Here is a 21,923-nt window from a genome sequence, read left to right as displayed (position 1 = left end):
GGGTGCGCACCATAACCCACCATCCCTTGCAGAATCGACCGGCGAATGCTAAGCTGGCATAGGAACAGTGGGGGAGGCCTGGGCCTCCCTTGATTTCGGGTTGCAACGCACGCTGCCTGACATTGATTTTCCTCCGCCTCGCCTCTTTCTCTCGTCCTTTTCTATCTCTCTCCATTTCGGCCCTCTTTTTCGTCTCTCTCTCTCTCTCTCTCCCTCTTTTTAGAGCTCCATCGCATTGCCTTTAGTTTCACCGTCCTCGTCGCTCTTATCGTGCCCCGCGGTTTTATCCTTTCGATTCGACCGTCCCTTTATTCCTCCTTCTCCCTCTTTTCTGGTCTTCGTCTTCTTCCTCCTCTTCATTCCTCTTCGGAGCAAAGGCTCGTCTGACCAATTTGACGCCATCGAATGAAATGTGTCAAGGCCCGACGAGATCCACAGCGCCGCACACGCTCTCGCAACACGCATACGCACGATCTCGTATTCTCTTCGCGTGTCCGTCATATTTTCAATCTTTCGCAGGGTGGACACACGATCAGCTTAAGAACTCCATTTCTACATAATGGAATCTTATAACAAAATCCGGAATCGGGACTGATATTCCTCGTCTTTACTTCTCTCTTCGCTTGGTCTCGAGGTAGATAATCATTATCGTGCCCTCTCTTCTCCATTTCGCATTCTCTCTGAAATACGCATTCGAGTCGCACGATATCATCTCGCACTGGATCACTCCCGTCCTCCATCATCCCAATTTGCTCACGCACGCATCAGCGCGTGAGATATGAAGGGAGGCGCGTTACGCATCCGGGAGGGACGAAAATGAAGCGGAGGGCCGAGGACGGGCCGTGCTCTGATACAGTGATAACACGCTTCGGCAATGGCGTGGCCGCGATCGATTGGAGCGAAGGCGGCGCGCGTTGCGGTAGGGCTGCGTGTATCGAGAGTCACACTCCTCGCGTGTTACACGTTTGTTCGATCCATTCAGCCGAAAAGGGGAAAAAGGGTCAGGTCGTCGTTGCGGCGGCCGGTGAGCAGGAGAAGCTGGAGCGGGGGAGACCTTGGAAGCTGCCGCTGCGTTTCGTAACTTAACCTTTCCATTTTGCCGCCTCCGAACCGCTCGTCCCTCTTCTCGGATCCTCTCTTTCGAAGCCTTCTTTTTCTCTTCTCGAGCCCTTCTGTCCAAACACGCACGATTCCTCCGAGAATCGGAAGCCCGTGCCGTATCTCTCTTCGCCTTCTTCCAGATCATCGACTCATAGTCCTCGGGATTTCTCGGGACGTGACGATAATTCGAGATGCGAGCGAAAGCTCGGACCCGGCCGGCTAATTGGATCGCTTAATTATTTTCCGAGGAGCCGTTTCGTTCGAATATAACGTCTTCGTAATATAACGATTTATTACTATAATAACGCGCCGTGCGAAGGTAACGATGAGAATTCGTGTCGCAAGATTCGGCGGGGCGTCACATTGCGACATTTCTCGATCAATTTTCACGCGCCTCAAGGATCTCGAACGGAATTCGCGTGTGAGGTATTTGAGTGCCATAACTCCGTACCCTAATACATTCGGGAGGGAACTGGAGTTATGTGTGTGTAGTAATCATCGATAAATACACGAGAGATCCGAGCGGATCGGCGATTTCTTGGACGGCGCAGATGGCGCGGTGCCTTTCCCAGAAGCGCGGTCGTCTCGCTTCCTAGCCGGCATCGTTTTGCGTTTCTGCATGTTTCAGAGGCGTATCTATCCCTCGTAACTTCGTCCCCCGCCCGTCCTTTCTCCTGCCGATGATCGTCTTCGCAAAACCCGCTTCCTCTCGCACTCTCTCTCTCCTTCGGTGCCGGCCTACCGGCCGGCTGCTACTCCTCTCTCTTCCGGCTTGCGGCGTCTTCGCGCGTACGCGCGCCTTTGTTCCGGCGCGCGGGTCCTTTGTGAATTTCGTAGTCAGCTGCACGAGACCCGCCGAAGAGCTGCCCCGTTTACATTTTTCTAGGATGCCCATGGGCCTCTATTTTTAGGCGCTATCCGTCGCCGAGAAGCCGCACGTAAGACACGTGCGCGCGCATGTTTTCGCCGCGGCTGTATCATCATTCGACCGTATTTTCAGCACACGTTCAACAATAAATGTGCTCGTTTGTTCCACGTGTCAGGTTGACACCGAACACAATTTTCGCATCAGACAAATAAATCTTAAATTCGCGCGCAATGTTTATTCGCCGTTGCATAAGTGATGAGAAACGATACACGCGATAACTATCGAAGAATATCTGTTCGATAATTGTGCCAAGAATGATTTTGAAAAATGATAAAATTGAAGGATTAGAAATATCTCGCAAGTCGCGAATGTTTCGGAAGGAATTCTCCAAGAATCACAGTTTTTTTGCGCGAAATTTTATCCGGTGGCGATCGTTACGTCCGATTCCACGACATACGCGCACACGTACGCACACATGCGTGCGCCACCCACGCCCACGATTATTTATGCGTTGCATGTGGTCGTAACGATTTTTTACGACAGTCTAGCGTGCGACTGGCCCGTTTGTGCGCGATACATATTTTCTCATCGCTCGCGTCTTTCTAGCCGTTTCTCGTGACACCTGAACGACGAGCGAGCAATCCTTTCGTTTAAGAGAGGATACGGCCATCCAACGATGGACGGTTTCTTTCCTTTCTTTCTTTCTTTCTTTCTTTGGTTCTCCGCCGAGTCGAGTTTCCGATTAATCTATATAATTTCAGTAATGATACGGTGTGTCACGCAGCTGGTGAATGGCCCCGTTCTCGGCTACGGTTGTAAAACGCAAACACGATTTCGCCCAATTCATCGATTGTGATTTAACGTAGAATTAGTTCACGAGTTGTCATTATTGTACAATATAAATGCGTGCAATGACGTCACCGGACAGTTGTCGCACGATGAGATCGCGTTGACGTTGGAGAATTGCTACATTTTCTTTGTAATTCGAGAGAAATCTCGAACGGATTAACGAGACTTAACGTATATTTCGTTCGAAGATACGGAGTGCGCAGTTTTTCGGTGCCACAATGAGCTTCTTGCTACATTGGGCTAGAGGGGTCGAGTCACCGAGTCATGGTCGACTCGCGTAACGTTAGCCTCTCTAACGCTAATGGCACTGAACAAAAGAATTGCTTTGATTTTTTGTCATAGGTGTATTGCGCAAGCCTAACAGTATTTTTTTTTTTTTCAAGTTCAATTCAGATGTTTAGTTATTTTTAGCTTTTTTTTGTGTCACCTTTCTGTGAAGGTTTTTGAAGAACGCGCCATTACAATCTCATACGATTCTATATCTCTATAACATATAGACTCAGCTTACCCACAATGTGGCAGCGTTTAATTATCTGCTATATATTTCTCTCGGGGAATATATATCTCTCTTGAATGTCTAGCGGTAATGTCAGCCAGCGTATGGTTTCTACTTTGTTGGATTTCACCTACCCGACCCATTAGCAAACTAATTTAACTTCTTCAAACATACAAAAACATTATATTTTCTTAAAAATAAATACCAATTTAATTATAAACGAATTATATAATATTATATATTGTAAAGCACAAAAATAGTAGGAACGTGTTCTGATTAAATATTAAAATAAATTTAACGTAAAAAAATATGCGGAAGGCATATCTTTTCTTTCAAGACGTTACACACACGAAATTTACACCAATCGCGATCGGTTGCGCGCCCTTGCGAAGAGACTGAACTACCGATCGCCATAAATGGTACTTCGGGCGCAAGTTAATCGGGCCGAGATGGGAAGTGTATTAGAGGATGGCCTTGCACGCGCCAACAATCTCGGAGGCATTGGCCTAACGTTCCATCATGAATCGTTCGCCTGAACTTTATTTTCTTCTTGCCCATGGGTGGACTAATGGCGAGGCGCAGGCAGAAAGAACTATGCGAGAGAAAGAGAGAGACTGGGTTGCGCAATCTGCATCTTCCACGCTTCTTTCCACGAAGGTTTCGCTGTAGCGTTACACGCGCGTATATGCGTAGAGCTATGATTAGCAGAATATCGAGCAATCGTGCAAAAATTCAAACTTTACCGCCCCAAAAAAATATCGCTTTCTTTGTATAATACTGATTAATAATACATCATGTGTGTTTGAGATAATTCTATTAAGTTCTTTCTGCATCTATCAATATTTTAATCGCCATGTTATATGTATACAACCTGGGTTTTTTTTTCCGGCAGTTGCGACAATTATTTATTTAATTCATCATTTATATAATATTTATTTATATACGAATAATATGAATGAAGCGAAAAGAATTGCCATTTGCACATGATAGCTCCATAAAATCGTCAATAAACGTTATATAAACGATCGATTTGCATAAACGCATATTTTTATTTTTACAGGTAAAAAATTGAAGTGTCCCTTCTGCGAGAGATTGTACGGTTACGAGACGAATTTACGCGCTCACGTACGGCAACGTCATCAGGGTATCAGGGTGCCGTGTCCGTTTTGCTCGCGGACGTTCACCAGGAACAACACGGTCAGACGGCACATCGCGCGGGAACACAAGGAGGAGCTCGACATGAAGACGTTCCAACAGTCCAATCATTCGGTCTCGGACACCGTGCCCCAGTAACAAAGTCTTCGGCGTCGCTGTCGTCCTCGCCGTCGCCACCGCGGTCGTCGAGGTCGCGGTCCGCGCGCACGCGCGTTGGTACCGGAAGCAACGATCCCGGTGATCACCCCGTTAGAGCTGACGGCGAGACCGGACCGCGGATAGAGGTGCGAAATAGAGGAGAGGCTGCAGAGTAGGTACCTTCGTTTTCCCTTCGTCGTCGTCAGCGAACGCCGTCCCGTTACCTCGTCGCGAGGACAATTTCCATCTCCCCGTGCGCTCCTTAAAAATCCGTCGAGACGCGTTAACGATTGAAATGACCATGAAGATACGTTTCACGGAGGAAGAGACACACGGAAGAGCACGGATACGCTCGCGAAAACGCTGCGAATCACAAAACTAGTCAATGAAAGTGCAACGGTCAGGTAAAAATTATTGAACGCTAGAAGCTTCTTAAACGGGCGAGAGATAGCGAGCGAAGGTAAAAAGCGGAGCGAACAGAGCGCGCATAAATATATATACTCACACACGGAGACATTTATTGTTAGCGTACGACGCAGGCGACTGCGACGAGAGAGCAACGCAAACTCAGGTAAACTAATCACAGCGCGAAAAGCGCAGTGTTTTTTCAGATAATTCATCATTACCGTTGATATCGGGGAATTACACTCGCCGTGGTATATTTCATCGTTAACCATTCACTTATTTCCGCTATTATTATCGCCATCGGTGAATCGAGTCTATGGAATCGTGACACTTGAGTGATATAATATATTTGGAACGAGACGTTATAGACGTTACATGCGCACAGTGCCAAACCAGACGCTTTACTCTGGATACATCAGCTTTTAATTTCGCCCCTTCGTACACACGCGTGACATACACTTTGATTGCTATATAATAATAATAATAATAATAATAATAATAATAATAATAATCGTGGTGACACACACATATCGCGCCGAGATGACACCCGACGACACGCAGACCTTTTATACAGATACGATTTTATATGACATTTACGAGATTACTAGGACGGATGATCATCGTGCGATTAGCCGCGGGATAACGTACGACTGAATACTTTTTGGCGAACGCGCATCGAAGAGGCGCGATAGAGACGAGCAATATAATCTCACGTTGATACATCATTACGCTGACACATTGATTTTTCTAAAATAATAATAATTAGAAACGCGTCCACTCGCGTTCGCCACGCAAAGTTTCTCACGGCGGCGATTAAATCCCGCGGCGAAACAATCACTACCACTTTGTTACCTGTTTACAATGTTTAAAAAGATATGGACTTTTGTCCGCGGAGCAATAGTCGCGTACCGAGAATATAGCGTATAGAGCCATCGATTACGTGAAAAAAAAAATAGTGCGCGCGATTGCGCGCGAAATAGTTGCTATCCCGGTTGTATAAGAGATGTGATCAATGCAATAGATTTATATTACACATTACCTATATGTATAGATATATAGAGATATATACTCCTAGTCAGGATGGCACCCACGATATTACTTGTTACAGTATTTACACTTTATACAGATTATTCTCTCTTATTTTTTTCCGTTGTATTTGTTCTCCCTTTTGTTTTATGCAGAAAGTTTAAATGGTTATTCTCACAACGATACCGCCTATACCGTAAGTTTATCAGAGACAATAGATGATATATAGAGAATTATTTAGTATTTAAAGCGCGTCGTGCGCGAGCCGAGGATACAATAGTACACGAGATAGAGAACCCGAAGAAATAGATAGATATATAGATAGAGAGAGAGAGAGAGTTCAGTTTCATTTTTGTTTCCGTTTTTCTTTTTTCTTTTCCTTTTTTTCTTCTTTTCTTTTTATATCATTCAATATATGCCAAATATGTACGCGAGCACGCGCGCGTATACTCTGCCAAAAAAGTATGACAGTACTACCTCATTATTTTGCAATGCATTATACACGCAGGGAACACAATAGCTATATGATTACACTGTGTAATAAAAATCTGTACATTCCGTACAGCCGTTACTACTACTACTACTTGTCCAGTTAGTGTCGGAGCAGTTCTCCTGCCATTGCTACCCTGGCGTAGGGTAACGCAAGATCGTGGATCTTGGAACTTGTTCATCACAATCGAACCAATTTCGATCTATCTTTACTCGCATCGTAAATCAGAATGAATTTATCCAATACTAGTCAATTATATACATTTACTCTCCGCCGCGATTTCATCCCGCCAACAGAATTCGTCAAAAGCTCCTCCAGGAAATTCGGGAAAAGTTCCGAGATCCTCGGATCATACGATGATGTCTATCTATTAGTATAATAGATCCGTTTGTTTTCTTTCAATTTTTATTGCGAGGGCGCGTTATAAAGTAACACAAGTCTACGTATGTACAACTGTAAGTCTTAGCGAGAGAAGTGAATGGGAGAGAACGTGCGTACACGTATAGCCGTGCTAATAAATGCGTGCGCGGTTTTTCGCGAAGATGTTTTCGCGTGCGAGATGGTTCGGGGGAAAGGAGGAAGAGCCACATTTGCAAAAGTTCGTTGTCAAAATTGCGACGCGTTCATCCGCTGAAAGTGGAGGCGAGAAAGAGAGTGGCGAGAGCGAGCGAGAAAGAAAGAGCGTTAATTGCCGAAAGTCGGCCATATACTGACGAACGACAAGAAATAGCGATAAAGAAAAAGCGAAATTTATATTCCGACGAAGGTGACACCGATTATCTTGAGGGCGCACGAAGTTAACCGGTGATGGGATTGATGATACTGGACGACGAAGATTACATAGTCATAGGGAAGTTAATTCCACGGGGAGAAGCCGCGGGAAGGATATTCAAAGATGTTATGTGTCGTTTACGTATGTGATGAAGATAGGAACATACACACACGCGCAACACGTACACACATACGCACACACCGAGGGGGGGGGAGGGGGGGGGGATGGAGAGAAAGAAAGAAAGAAAGGAAGTGGACGAGAGACACATACATACACACACGCGTGGACAGCACGCAGAACACATTCTCGTGTAAATAGATACGGCGTATGCCAAGTTATAATGAAAATCTTTTACTTAATATATATACGAAATATATATATATATATAAATATATCTATTGTTTTCGGCTGTTCTGCTAAGCAGAGGCATACAACAAAGACGGGAGGGAGAAAGGATACCTTTAAGTGGTACAATGAATTAGCGTTAAGTTTAAGAAGTAGAAGGATCCCCTCCCCCCCCCCCTCCCCCCAATTATATCGGCAGTGAGCGAGATTTGAAAGTTAGGATAATAATGTCAGGCGCGGAATTTCAGACGGGAAGAGGCGGTTAAACCCAGGGTTTAATATTGTTTTGTCATACGTAAGGATTATAGGAGAGCGCATACGTAGTAAAGGTATTCCACTTACCCAATACTTACACACACGTACACATTGATAGAACGATAGAGGGCAACGTTTCGGTCGAGGAAATGACAAAAAAACACACGTACCTAAAAGATAATCAACGTAGAATTAAAATGAATTTAGAGTTAGTCACATTATTATATTATCACGACATCGGCTATGCGCGCGTAAATGTATTTGGAGCGGCCAGAAATCTCGGACCGACTTTTCTTCCGTAATTATCCCTTTCGCGATAAACTTTGCTTCATTGGTGTTTGTCTCTTGTCTTTCGGAAAATCCGCGTTTAACTCGACTTTCTAAATTGTTGTCGATTTCGTCGTATCGCTTTGCTCAAAATGAATTTTGTCGAAATGGCGTCCGTATGCGAACGAAATATATATTTTTATTTTTTTATTATTTTCTTTTTCCTCGATTCTCTCTCCGATTTTGTTCGCGTCAATTCCGAGAGTCTCGGGGGCTCTCGAGAATAATATATTAGATTTCGTCGAGGTACGCGTATAAGAAATCGGATCCGCGGCCGAAAGTCGAAAGTGCGAGACGCGCGCGCTTCCGTCTTCAAAATTTTCAAGGTCCTCGGGTCCGGTTATATCCGGTGTAAAAATTATACTTGGTCTATATGTATATATATGTACGCGCAGAGAGAAAACAAACATACACACGTACACGTTACACATGTACACGACACCCGCGCGATGCGTGTACGCGTTGCGCGCGTAGCACGCGCGCAAACGTACGCGTATGTATGTACCATTATTGTATCACGGCGTAGGATAAAATGTTGCATGTTGTTTCTATAATATGTGTTTTACGGATTGAGAATCCTTTATAGATGTCGTGTGTGACACAAGGCTTGACACGAGAGACGCGAGGAAGATTTCACACTGTGGCTCGCTCGTGCGCGCGCGCTTTCGAGAAGAAGCGTATGCGAGGAAAAAAATTGTGCGTGAGAGCTCATTCGAATAATCGAAACGGGAAATTCAAGTGAATATGTCGCGACGCTTGATTCCACAAATTTGGCTCCAATTACTTGTTAATTAATATCTTCTAAATTAATATAAGCATACGACGAAAAGACATTCGATGCAAAAAGGAAGTCTTACACTTCCTTCTTTTCGATCCGTTTTTTTCTGCATACGATTCGAACGTCATTAAAGAGGCGATTGCGTTGATTCAGAAAAATCGTCGTGTCGCATTAACAATATTATGCTATAATTCGATCCAGTTTTGCTATATTGGAAATTGCGCGCGTTCGAGCACGTCGATTTATCGATTGTCACGGTGTGAACGGGCTTTCCGTACAACGGAGAACCTTCGTTATCATTCGCGTTGTAAGGGCAGCGATAAGCTTCATGAAAGATGGAAGGAAAAACACGGCTGCCCGCGTGACGTGAATGAGGAAGCAAAATTGAATGTCATCACTGCACATACACCGCGCGCAAAGAGCGCACTGGCAACTACTGTACCGTTTGCTCGTATAGTATATAATAGTACTATACCATAGTTGGATAATGATTACATAGTACATGTATCACGCACGCGCATAAGCATTATTTAAAATCGAAGAAGCAAAAAAAAATGAAAAAGCAAAAAAAGTAAAAAGAAGAAAAATGCAGAAGAGGAGGACAAAAAGTGGTGAAGGAAAAAGAAGAAAGAAACAAACAAACAAACAAATAGACAAACGCATAGCGTAACGATGTCGCAGAGCGGGACCTCGAACGTCCGGGGAACGAGCGGCTCGTTTCCCGGCCGCGACTTATAGTACAAAGTAAACGTAATGTTAAGGATTAACAAACGGGAGACAGACGGGAGACGTGTGGATTTTGTGAACTTACTATACACGCTGTAAATTATAGGTAAACATGATAAAAAAAAAAATGAAGAGACCAAATGCGCCTTGCGGCCGGACGCGTCGGGGATACGAGCTCGTCGTCGAGGACCGTACCACCATGATCGGTCCTCGCTCACGGAATCCAACGCGATGACAATTTCATATATCCCTCTCGTACATCTCTCATCGATATAAAGACCCGATCGAGGTCTCACGATCGTACTTTCGAGGATAAGATCGACGACGGACCGACGTTCGCGTCCAACTCTCTCGAAAGGCACGATGGCGAGACGTCACGCGAACCTATTTCGCACCCGTTCCTTATCTCTTATCTCAACAATAAGACTGATCTCTCGTCGTGGCGTTGACGTAAAATATGCAAAAACCACTGCCACAGAGGCCGGGCGGGGGGCCTCCGCGAGAACCGCGTCGCCGACGCGTCCAAAACGGCCGCGGCCGCCGCAATAACGGATCACAATACTTCGCCAGATACTAGTACAAATGCTACCTCACACATACGACTTACAGGGTGCACACAGAATGAAGCTTACGAAAGATCATTGTATATAACACAGTAAAGCGATAGTTTGCAAGATCGGATCGGCGCGTCGCGCTGCCGCCGTCGGTCTCGTCTCGGGAAATGGAGCAGGAATCGAGAAAAGTGAAGAAGACACGGAGAGAAGCTAACAAAAGAGCTATCAATATCATAAGACAGAGACTTTCCCGAGAACGTCGATGAACGGCGCGCGACGCGTCGCGAACCCTTCTCTCAGGAATATGAAAACCAAGTACAAACTACAAAGTATAATAGTCGATAAGGTTCTTAAATAAACATAAATCAATAAATCAAGTGATGCAATAGTCGGGTGTATAGTAGGGACTGTGTAGGTGTGTTCGTTTTTTTTTGTTTTTGTTTTTTTAAGGCTTTCTTATGCATTGCCGTGAGTTTAATGACCGCTGCGAATCTTTTCGATCACTCGCTACAGAAATCACCGCCGGATTCTTATCGTTGATTTTCTTTCGCAATTTTTCCGCTCGACGGCCTTGCGTCGTCCGCAGGAAAATAGTAATCGCGTCTCGGCGGTTATTATACATATAAATTATACATACATGTATACATATATATATATATATATATATATATATATATATAGCGGGTCCACGCGCTTTTTTTCGAGTTTCTTTATGCGACTCAACGCGAATCCTTTTCTCGCAAACGTCAAACGTGTGCGTATGTTCTCGTTGCTAGATATATTTATTCTTCGTTGACTTATTTCATCTCGTTTCTAGTTGCTTTTCCTTCCCTTTCGAGTGGCTCGTCGCCGATCGACCTTTTCGACGTTTGCTGGTATCCGTTTGACTGGCCGTTTACATCCCCCACCGAGTTTAAAATAATTTTTCTTTAATTTAAATGTAGTACATACATGTAAAACGTCGTTACTTGAAAAATGAATTTTGTACGAAATAATTAAGGCTTCACTTTTTTCATTTCGTCTCGGTGGACGCGAGGATCACCGTCGATGACAATGGAATCTCCTCTCCTTCTCTGATCAATGAACAATTGTCAGATTTATTAGATCTATTTATTATATTGCCGTTTAATTTCTGTTTTTTTTTCTTCCATTTTCTTTTTTTCAACGTCATGTCCATGGCGAAGATATGCGAGCTTTTCTTTTTCATTGGACGCAAGTTGTTTACCCGATACTCGGAGAATACCGATAGTCATGCAGATCTCTCTCACCAATACTTATACACACACACAATAATGATACAACATATTAATAAGTATACGAAACCGCTTCTACCTCACACAGAACTCCGTATCTATATTTATATATATGTATACCGATAGTTACGCGCATATTATATATATAGCTACCTACGGTTTCTCTCCGGTTCTTTTGTTTTCACCAGGTATTATTTTTGTTCTTTGTTTTTTTCTATCATTGTCGCATATTTACGCCGAGGTAAAATCGTAGATATACCGGCATCGTACAATAGACAACAGACGAATGAGATTTATACGTTAATATACATACAAATACATATATTTAAAAAGATAGGGACAGAGAAGATAAATAGAGAAGGGAATATATATATAAATATATATATATATATATATATATATATATATATATATCCCATCGGATCTTCCATGATATCACATACCCCTCCCCCTCTTCTACCTGAGTATAATGTAAATACATCCGTTTATATTTATTTATTTATGTTTCTATGCGCTGGACGCGTCTATGTTACACGCAATTGCAAATTAATTGATAATCTATCCTTATATTGATGAACGAGAGAGAGAGAGAGAGAAAGAGAAAGAGAGAATACACTCATTTTTCAATATAAATATATATGAAAAAAGTATATATATATATATATATATATATATATATATATATATATATATACATATAAAAATAGATAGTTATATATCTAACATTAAGGAGTACTTGTTTAGATCTTAAGTGATCCCCGTCGTCGTGGTCCCGCGATGCGACTGTATTCTCTACGAAAACTAAAGCGAGAAAAAACTCTATCTATAGTAAAATAATTAAAAAAAAAGAGAGAAATATGGCGTTTATGCATCCGGTGGCGCGGTGCACGTCCGGCGAGCTCCTTCCGGCGCGTCGAAAATACCGCGAGGTCCAAAATCACATGGCGAATTTTTTTTTTTTTTTTTTTTTCCCTCCCCCCCGGGAAGTCTCGCGTGTTTCTCGCTGATCTGCGCCAGATCTTGCGTAATTATCCTACATCTTATAGCCCCTCGGGGACTATACGATTTTTGGCATTAAATCGCAAGCGCGTAATCGGATTTGTCATCAAATCAACTTATGCGTATCGGATCAGCGCGAATCACTTCGGTTTCTCTGGTATTTCTGGATCGCGTCGGCACGATACATTCGTGGCGCACAGATTCGTCAAGGAACGGAATCGTTTCGTCGCCGATAATACGACTCAAGGAATCGCCCGGTCTACGAATCCCTTTTTTCGTTTGATTCGCGTGCCACGTTGTTTTTATTCATATCATTTTTCATCCACTCGCGGATGAATGAAAAGGTTTGTCCGGCGCGGACGCGAGACTCGCGGCGTGCGCCGCGAATACGTGGTTACCAATTTTGTTTTAAGTTGAGAGATTAAGTTTACGTTACGAATTATTACTATATATATGGGGTGGAAGAGAAAGAAGCTAAAAAAAAAGAAGGGGAGAGACAACAGATGCGAGACGCCGAGAGGGCTCGTTTATCTGCGGTATGAGCGAAGCGCGCACGGGCATAGTTGTGTTTTTGAGAAAATACGAAACGACATTTCGCGTTATATATAGATATATATATATATATATATATTACGAACTATTTTATTTATAAGAGGCGACAAAAGGTATGCGTGGATATGTACGTATGTGTATGTGAGTGCTTGCGAGAAAGAGCGAGAGCTAAAGAAGAAAAGCGATCGATGCGAGGAGAAATACCAATACGGATTCGTATGAGAGAAGTGAAAACTGATAGAAAGCGAAATAGGAAAGACGAGAAGAGAGCGTATGTGTATTTGCGTATGGATATGCATGAGAAAGAGAGAGAGAGAGAGAGAGAGGGAAATGCAAGATGCGAAAGTGGGATAGGAAGAACGTCGAAACTCTGCCACACATCGCAAACGATCCCGGACGGGAACTGGGGTGAAAGAAATCCTCTTAAACGGAGAGAGCGTGTAAAAAAAATATAAGTTTCTTTTTTTCTTTATACTTCGAGCGTGGACGGGGTGGCAGGGATTCGTGGCTATGCCGTTGAGTGTAACTCACTCCTTTTGTTTGTATAAAAATTAATCGAAATTTAATTAGAGACTATTAATAACTGTTCGATTACTGTAAAACAAAAGAAAAAAACTTTACCATTAATTATAAATTACAAAAAACTTGGAGCACCATGGATATTGTTCATTCGTGAATTCGTCTCCCCTTAAACCCTGTTTCCCCTAGACTGCAATCGATCATCGATTGATTAATCACAATTGCAATGCCTGAACTATGTATGTTATTATTTTTCTTTTTATTAATTTAAATCGTATATATACATATTACAAATAATAAATATCTCGATTCTCAATTAAACGTTCTATCCAGAATTACGTCGGATGCGCGTTCGGCCATCGCGATAAGAACTGAATTCGGCGTGCCGGAAATTGGAGACGGCACTACACTGGCGTCCATTATCCTTAATCCACTCACGCCTTTCACCCTGGCGAACGAGATTATATTTTTATTACAATTAATCCGCTTGACCTCGTCTCACACAATGTGTCCTACAATAGTAAACGCTCCCTATTTTTCACCTTAATTCTTCGTCCACGACCGTGCCAATTCTGCATGTGCCGCACGGATGATAAGCCGTGAGCCCTGCGATTCTCATGACGCACTCCGAATAATCAAAGTCCCGATAATCCGGTCGTAAGTGACGACATTCCTCGAAATCGGGGATGTGGACCTTCGCGCCGTACTCGCGAAAGAGTTTCGTATTAAGAGTCTCCAGCGCGAAGTTTAAAGCTTATCGAAAAATTGTTATTATTAATGAGATTGATTATTAATTTAAATAAATTTGTGCTAAAGAAAATTCCACCATTTTTTCAGCGGCGATAAAAACTTTTTGAGGGACCATTTACCTCGATAGGTACACGTGACATCGTCAGAATCCTGGAGATACGCGGGATCGATTCTCGGCGGATCACGGATGTCGCTAGATCTTAATGTTACGCTTCCGCGACTCTTGGGTTGCAGACACGACGCGAGATAAATGAATCCCTCGTGCATGCTATCGTTATACGACGGAAATAGCGACCTATACGTCTGATAATCGATTGTTAATCTTTTTAGATCGATATATATAGACTTCGATGAAAATGCAAATAATATAATCACTATGAATAAAATGTTTCAATCAAATTATATAATTTGTAATCTTTTCCCTGAAAAGGCAGAAACTACGAATGTTAGTTGAAATTTAAATGCGTAGCTGCTGACTGGTTCACTCACCTCGGTCTCAAAATTTGAGATGGCCTTCAGCAATTTTTCCTCCGTGGACGCTATTCCGAAGAGAAGGAGGCCACTGTTATTAGCACGCCCCAATCCCATTACGCCGTTAGTAGCCAACCATCCTTTGACATGCAATGTGGAAAAAGGTATATGGCGAGATTACAACATCGACCGCACGGAATGCGTCAATAGGCATATCGCGGATAAACGATCGCGCCGATCATTAGCGCGCTATTCCATATTACCGGTTCCGAAAGTGAAATAATTGAACACCTCCGGCACAGTTTGCAATTTCACGAGGGTGATACTGACGCGCTCTCGCAAATTCACGTAAACGGGCACGTTCAGATGATCGAACAGATTTCGGCCTACTTCCGCAAGATCTTGCACCACAGATATCTGCGGATCGAATCGTTGCCGTTTTATATGAGATTGAAAAATTTAACCGGTAATATTTCTAATATATTACTTTATGCTTCTCCAATTCGCCGATTGGTCCTACGCCGGAGATTAGAAGTAACTGCGGAGTATTGACAGTGCCTGCGCAAAGGATCACTTCCTTTCTCACGCCGATTTTCCCCATTGAACCGTTTTTATACATCACTTTAATGCCATCGATTTTATTATTCTTGAAAACTATCTGTGAAAAATCGAATCAGAGAGATGTGCCTCTATAAACAAAGTTAGAAAACTAAAAGATGAACAATTATTTTTGATAATAATTTTTGAGTATGATGAAATAAGTAAGTAAAATTTTATCAAGGATTGTAGTGTGATACATGAAATACAACTTCAAAATTGTTGCACCTTTGTGACGAGTGTATTCGTGAGGATATGTAAGTTCTTGCGATTCCAAGCCTTCTGCAAATAAGCGTGATGTGTACTCCACCTGGTGCCTCTCTTCGCGGTGTACATCGCCTTCCGCAAGGATACGTTATCCAGCTTCAAGGATTCTTCGGCCAGAACGAAGGCCTTTGTTAGATACTCTTCCTCCGGCATCGGGACAACGTTCATAATATCGGACACTTTTTGAAAGTAGGAAAGTAAATCGACGTGCGACCAGCCCTTGGGCCATCTCTTGTAATCCTCGGGCCTCCCGAAGGAATGGACGAGATAATTAAGCTGCCCGCTCCCACCCAATCCCTTTCCTCTCGGCCAGTTTTGTTTCTAAACAAATATGACCGATGAAGGAGTCCGAAAATACAAAATACGAAAATACGAATTTGTTAAATGTTTTGTCTACCTACATTTGGCATAAAACAATAATTTATTATTTGGCATAATCCTTTTTTTTAGAGAGAGATTGATACGAATATTATTATTCGACAGAATGTTGCAGTCATAGCCGTATCTTGGTGCTTTGTGAATTACACTGTGCAGCAAAAGATGGCTTCTCACGTTCTTTTACACGAAAGGGAGTTACCGCAAAATAGAGTTTTAATTACATAGCCGTTGAAACCTCGGGACGAGAAAACTTGCGGCTCCGTTTTATAGGCCCAATCGACTTCGGTGCCTTGCATCATCGGCGCTAAGAGCGGTATAACCGATGTCCATCCGAAATATCCGCCAGCTTCCACGAGCAGAACGGTCACGTTTGACATTTCCGAGAGCCGTGATGCAATCACGCAGCCGGACGTACCAGCGCCGACTTAAATTCAATAATAATTTTTATCGTAAATATTTGTAAAGCTCGGTAGCTTTTTTACTTCATCATGATATGGACAAAATATTACCATCATTACAAAACAATGTGGCTATTTGAAAATATGAAAGAAATTTGTTAAGTTAAGTTTCAAGTTTTAGAAATTTGTACAATAAATTTAAATCGGAAAAAGATTGTTCTTTTCTCTTTAATAATCTTTAAATTTATGCATTTGCAATTGATACAATGGAGGTAAACAATTTTATCTTTACAAGAGAACTAGGAATGATTTGTTATTGATATATTTTCTCTATTTATTCTAAAGAGCATTTAGAGTGCTTCAATCTAGCGCAATGCAATTTGTCATTGCGGGACGAGCGCAAATCCACTTTGATTAAAAATCGATACCGTGTATCTCGCAGGACATCGGAAAGAGGAGAAGGAGGAAAAAATAGGGCGCTGGAATCGCGGAGAAGAGAAGAATACCGATAAACGTAAATCGACAAGCGCGAACTCACCGACGATGTAGTCATAATGCGTCTCGGGATAATCAATAATGCTGGCCGGCTCGCTGAAGTGATAATGATAGAGCAACGACGTTAGCAGGATGGCGATTGAGATCAATATGTGGCCCCACATGTCTTCTCCTTACCAAAAACACGCGCGGCAAAAGAACACGTCCGGTCAACAGTCGTCACCCGGTATCACTGATGTGAGACAACTCGCGAGACGAACGCGGAACTATAAGCGGCTACGGCGTTCGATCCCGATATTAAATTAGTAGCTCTCCGTTTGTAATCGATATTTGTCTATAAGTCGAGCCGCTTCGAAGCATCGCGCCAACGTCCGAGACAACAGCGTCGCGGGAATATGTAATTATTACGTCGCAAAAAACTATCTGTCACACATTACATTGACACACACACATGTTTACATATTATAATTATCTTCATATAATATAAATCTTCACGCAGCATTTTATTAGACTTTAAGTAAACTGTTCGATCACATTCTCTATGTGTCAAGCAATGTTCTGTATATAAGACAAACGAATTATTTTTACGCGCGATAGTACTATCTATCAGATGCATCAAGCTATGTGTCACGTATTTATTTTATTTTAAACTACTTATTGACGAATTTATCTTTTTTTAACTTTTTGTTATATTGTCATTACTGATGTATTTATTTTTTGCGTACATTCTTTGATTATTTAAGAAAGAAGCATTGTTCAAAAATAAAAATAAATTTTTGACATTAGCATATTATTCTTAAAATTCTGGTGTTTCTCTTTTTATATGAAAAAGGTTTTGCAATACCTAATATATTAAAAGAAAGTTTTAGCAAAAATTGTAAAAAACAAAATTTGTAGGTATGTTGTACAAACTTCATACTTTTGTTATACTAGAACAATACAGGCGCGCGCCACGCGCGCACTTCTTTTACGGACATTTTTCAATTTTTTAACTTTTCTTTCTATGTACACATATATATAAATCTAAACTTTTTAATAATTCTTTTATAAAATTTAGCTTCATTAATCTAAAGAAATTACCTATATATATATATATATATATATATATATATACATATATATTAAAATTTAGTTATAGTTTACATTTATAAAAGAATTAAATATATAAAAAGTTTAGATTAAATTATAGAAAATTTAAATTATAAAAAGTTTATATATATATATATTAGGGTGTTCGTTAATTTGGCAATTTTTAAAATTCTTAAGGAATTTCCTCAAATTTTTTAACCCCTCTTTAACTTTTCAACATCCCCTCTAACTTTTTAATATACATATATATATATATATACATTATAAGTCATTAAATAAAAAAATATATTAAAGATAAAATTATCATGAAATATAAAAAAAGGGAATTTTTTAAAATTAATAAAATGAAATTTTATAAAATGATTCTTTTAATTTTTATAAAAAGATTATTAAAAAGTTTAGATTTATATATATATGTATATATATGAATATTACATGGACATTTACTAATTTAAAAAAATTTTTTTTCCATAACTTTAACTTTTTCTATCACAAACTGTTAAACTGTCAAAATTCGCATTATTTGAGAGTCGCAAATAACACGAGTGATGCAAATCGCAGCGCACAAGCGAGGCAGCCAATCAGCATTACGAAAAAAAAAGTCCTTCAATGCTTCGATATATTCGAGTTCGAGGTTTCACGTTTTTTTTTTTTTAGAAAGGATAAAAAATGCTAAAAATCTTTTTATTATGATCGATTTGAGTAATAATTCTTTCCGAGAGAATTCTTCAAGCTCTAAATCAGACTCTTAAAAAATGCTAGAGAAAAAAAAACATTAATTCATAAAAACTTAGAAAATTTCCATTTAAAAAACTATAGATATTTTTCATTTTTATTAAAAATTACAGAGATATATATTTTTTTAAATCTAAAAATAAAGACTCATGCCTATTATAAATAGTTTGCTAAAATGTGTAATTGTTTGTTACAGTCTGTCATTATATGCTAAAATTATTTAATCACATTTTATTTTAAAAAATAATATAAAATGTCAAGTATGTATTTCGTACTATCTGGAATTCTTTTCCGATATATCGGATAATTCGAGACAATAGTCGATATACGGACATCGAGATACCTCTCGCCATCTGTTATTTCATCTAGAAACCATTTAGAAACACTAACAGACCATGTGTTTGCATGGGCTAGACTTTTCAGAACTACTTACAAAATGCGCATAGAAACGTGTTATTTTTGCTCATCCCGAATATACCCGGGACACGGGATTCAATTCGTGAGGAATGATTGTAAGGTAAGAAAGAGTCATAGTTAATTAAATATTATATAAATTGTAGAATATAAATTTGGAGAGAATAACATTGCTTAATGCGTTAGTATCGAAACAAGGTTATACATCTCGTAAACATTTCAATAAATATTAATTGTAAGAATGCTCAGCAATTTTTTCACATATTTTATTTATTTTCAGGAATAGAAACTAAATCCCTTTGAAAAGATCATTGTGTTTTCATTTGTTCTCTTAATAATCGCGGTTGTAACTATCTTTAATGAGACCCTCGATTTTCTTTATTAAATAATATTGTTGTATTTTACAAATGTTACAGATATTCAAATTTTGTCGTTCCAAATGTCACGCTGCATTTAAGAAAAAGAAGAATCCCAGAAAAGTCAAATGGACCAAAGCATACAGAAAAACTGTTGGCAAAGAATTGACAGTGGATCCATCATTCGAGTTTGAAAAAAGAAGAAATATACCTATAAAATATAACAGAGAATTATGGACCAAGTCCGTGGAAGCAATGAAAAAAGTAGAAACTATTAGACAGAAGCGACAGAATCTACACATTATGCAGCGATTACATAAGGGAAGGGAATTGGAAGAAGAGAAAGATATTAAGGAGGTGAAACGTAATTTGTCTCTTATTCGCTCGCCAGCTGCTGGTCTTAAGGAAAAGAAGAGACAAGAAGAAGCAGAAGAACAAGAACAAATGTATATAGATGAAGAATCTAACGATGAATTAGAAGCTGAGGAAATGGAAGCCAACTAAATTATTAAATATAGTTTTGTATATTATTTTATTCTGTACTTCAAATTATTTCTATTATGTGGAATAAATTATAAGTTGATATATCCAATTTCTTTTTAAAAAATTTCTCAGAAATTTCGAAGAATCAAATCATTCACATCACATAAATAAAATTCGACATTAGTTTATTTCTAATATTTATAGACATAGAATTTATATATTTATAATTATATATATAATTTATATATTATATAATTATGTATATAATTTTACACTACATAAAAAAAATTCTAATATCCATTTTTTATTTATGTAATACATTAACCGAAAACTATACAAAAGCCGAATGAATATTAAAAATAGCATTAAAATTCTTTATTGTTCAACTCTGTATTCGTTGTATCATCTTTTTAAAAAAACGAGTGTAAAGAAGGAAAACTCAAATTTAATATATTTAATTTTTTAGTTTTCTTTGATTTATCAACTGAAATCGACTTCTTCCTAAGAAGTTCCTATAGATGGAGCCATAAGGAACGATTTATGCAGATCGAAATTTATTCCCTTCATTTCACCTTGTATGATGCCTATAAATGCTCAGCCATTATACTCGTTATGGATGTGCATGCATTTTATAAAAGATATACCAGTCGTATATAATATTCTCATCATTGGCAATAATAAGAATCGCTGTAATAAGAATAAATAATGCTCTCCCATTATATTATAATTGTGCAATAAATTTGCAGCATCCGTGACAATCGCTTGCATTGTGCGCGTATCTTTTTTTAAGTTTTACTATGTATTAAATACGTATGTAATTATAGGACCAATAATGCATATATAATTTCGAATGACTCGCATAATATATGCAAGCTTTATTGTATATAATTAATACAGTTTTCTTTTATTTTGTATATAAGAGAAAGGATGAAATTTAATTTACAGAAAAAAAGATTTTATCTTACGGTTTATGACACAAACCATTTAATTCACGAATATATTGCGTACTAAAATTATATCATCCAAATAAATTAATCGAGCTTTTAAGATCTCTCGTTTAATAGAATCTCGCGTATGGAAAATTTCTCGAATTATACTTTAAACTTTAGACCGTGCATCACTTCTTTGTGATAGGACACGAGCTTTCGTAGAACCCGCACGGGCGAGGTGTGACCGGGCCTGTCGATGACACTGTAAACACTTGCGAGGTGTTTCCAGCAATTACCAGGCAAACTACGGCGCGATATTTGCACACGAGACGAAATGCCTTGTAAGAATACGCGTCTAAAGGAAACACCGACGAGTTCGGACGGGACACACTTGTGTTACGTGTACAAACAATATTTTCACGGGCGTGAGCTTGCAGATTTTTCGTCAAGGAACACACGCTGCGACCGATCTTTCTGACGAATCGATCTTTGAGTTATGCCGACGTCGGCATCGTTCCGAGGCTAAAATCAGCTAATAACGCAACGTCGATCGGTTTCGGATCGATTGGGCTTGCAAACGACAAAGTGTTGTTGCTTTAGATCGGGAATATATGAGAATGTGTAATAATATTTATCATGACTGAGCCGTGTATTTGACAGTTCAAATATTAAGTATATACATATATATAATTTTGATTTAATCGACTTTGAAAAAACGGGTAATTCGAATTAATATGTACGTAATATTATAAATGTGTAAAAAAAAAATTCATTAACGCTGTTAACGATTAAAACTCTATGGATTTGAAAGAACACGGTTAAAACTATAAGAAACTATAAAAGAAACTCTTAACTTTTACTCTTAATTTTTATGATCCAACCAATATTGCAAAAGATCTCGATTGTTCGTATAATATTTTGCGAAAACCTAACAATATACCTATTACTAAGAA

General features: G+C 39.8%; 3 protein-coding genes across 4 annotated transcripts in view; 2 read left to right on the top strand and 1 right to left on the bottom strand.

Moving 5' to 3' along the window:
* The window catches only part of Chinmo (Chronologically inappropriate morphogenesis), a 53,755-nt gene extending 40,016 nt beyond the window's left edge, over nt 1-13,739 (top strand). For both annotated transcript variants that reach the window (XM_070305395.1, XM_070305394.1), the window contains exon 7: nt 4,375-13,739. In XM_070305395.1, the coding sequence (XP_070161496.1) occupies nt 4,375-4,607 (233 nt within the window). In that variant the 3' untranslated portion in view covers nt 4,608-13,739. The remainder of the gene's footprint in view (nt 1-4,374) is intronic.
* Nucleotides 13,740-13,835: 96 nt separating this feature from the next.
* Nucleotides 13,836-17,387, bottom strand: LOC138938438 (neither inactivation nor afterpotential protein G). Its single transcript, XM_070305393.1, has 9 exons — nt 17,008-17,387; nt 16,293-16,495; nt 15,655-16,014; nt 15,317-15,487; nt 15,093-15,246; nt 14,848-14,969; nt 14,478-14,661; nt 14,151-14,361; nt 13,836-14,056 (listed from the first exon to the last, which is right to left on the bottom strand). The coding sequence occupies exons 1-9, from the start codon at nt 17,126-17,128 to the stop codon at nt 13,921-13,923; spliced, it is 1,662 nt and encodes a 553-aa protein (XP_070161494.1). The 5' UTR covers nt 17,129-17,387; the 3' UTR covers nt 13,836-13,920.
* Nucleotides 17,388-19,184: 1,797 nt separating this feature from the next.
* Rpl24-like (ribosomal protein L24-like) lies at nt 19,185-20,137 on the top strand. The gene is made up of 2 exons (XM_070304985.1): nt 19,185-19,305; nt 19,619-20,137. The coding sequence occupies exons 1-2, from the start codon at nt 19,225-19,227 to the stop codon at nt 20,060-20,062; spliced, it is 525 nt and encodes a 174-aa protein (XP_070161086.1). The 5' UTR covers nt 19,185-19,224; the 3' UTR covers nt 20,063-20,137.
* The last annotated feature ends 1,786 nt before the right edge of the window (nt 20,138-21,923 follow it).

Source organism: Polyergus mexicanus, unplaced genomic scaffold, assembly GCF_030449975.1.
Source record: "Polyergus mexicanus isolate NDT 795.1 unplaced genomic scaffold, iyPolMexi1.0 SCAF_12, whole genome shotgun sequence".
Lineage (NCBI taxonomy): Eukaryota > Metazoa > Arthropoda > Insecta > Hymenoptera > Formicidae > Polyergus > Polyergus mexicanus.
The sequence above is the reverse complement of the archived record's forward strand: the minus strand, read 5'-3'. Positions and strand labels throughout refer to the sequence as shown.

Excerpts from the sequence above, each read along its gene's own strand:
- LOC138938438 (XM_070305393.1), bottom strand. The coding sequence starts at position 17,128 with ATGTGGGGCCACATATTGATCTCAATCGCCATCCTGCTAACGTCGTTG. Across the intron at positions 16,015-16,292 it reads CCCGAGGTTTCAACGGCTAT|AAACAAAACTGGCCGAGAGG; the intron begins GTAATTAAAACT and ends ATATTTGTTTAG. Across the intron at positions 15,488-15,654 it reads CGAATACACTCGTCACAAAG|ATAGTTTTCAAGAATAATAA; the intron begins GTGCAACAATTT and ends GATTTTTCACAG.
- Rpl24-like (XM_070304985.1), top strand. The coding sequence starts at position 19,225 with ATGCGCATAGAAACGTGTTATTTTTGCTCATCCCGAATATACCCGGGA. Across the intron at positions 19,306-19,618 it reads TCGTGAGGAATGATTGTAAG|ATATTCAAATTTTGTCGTTC; the intron begins GTAAGAAAGAGT and ends CAAATGTTACAG.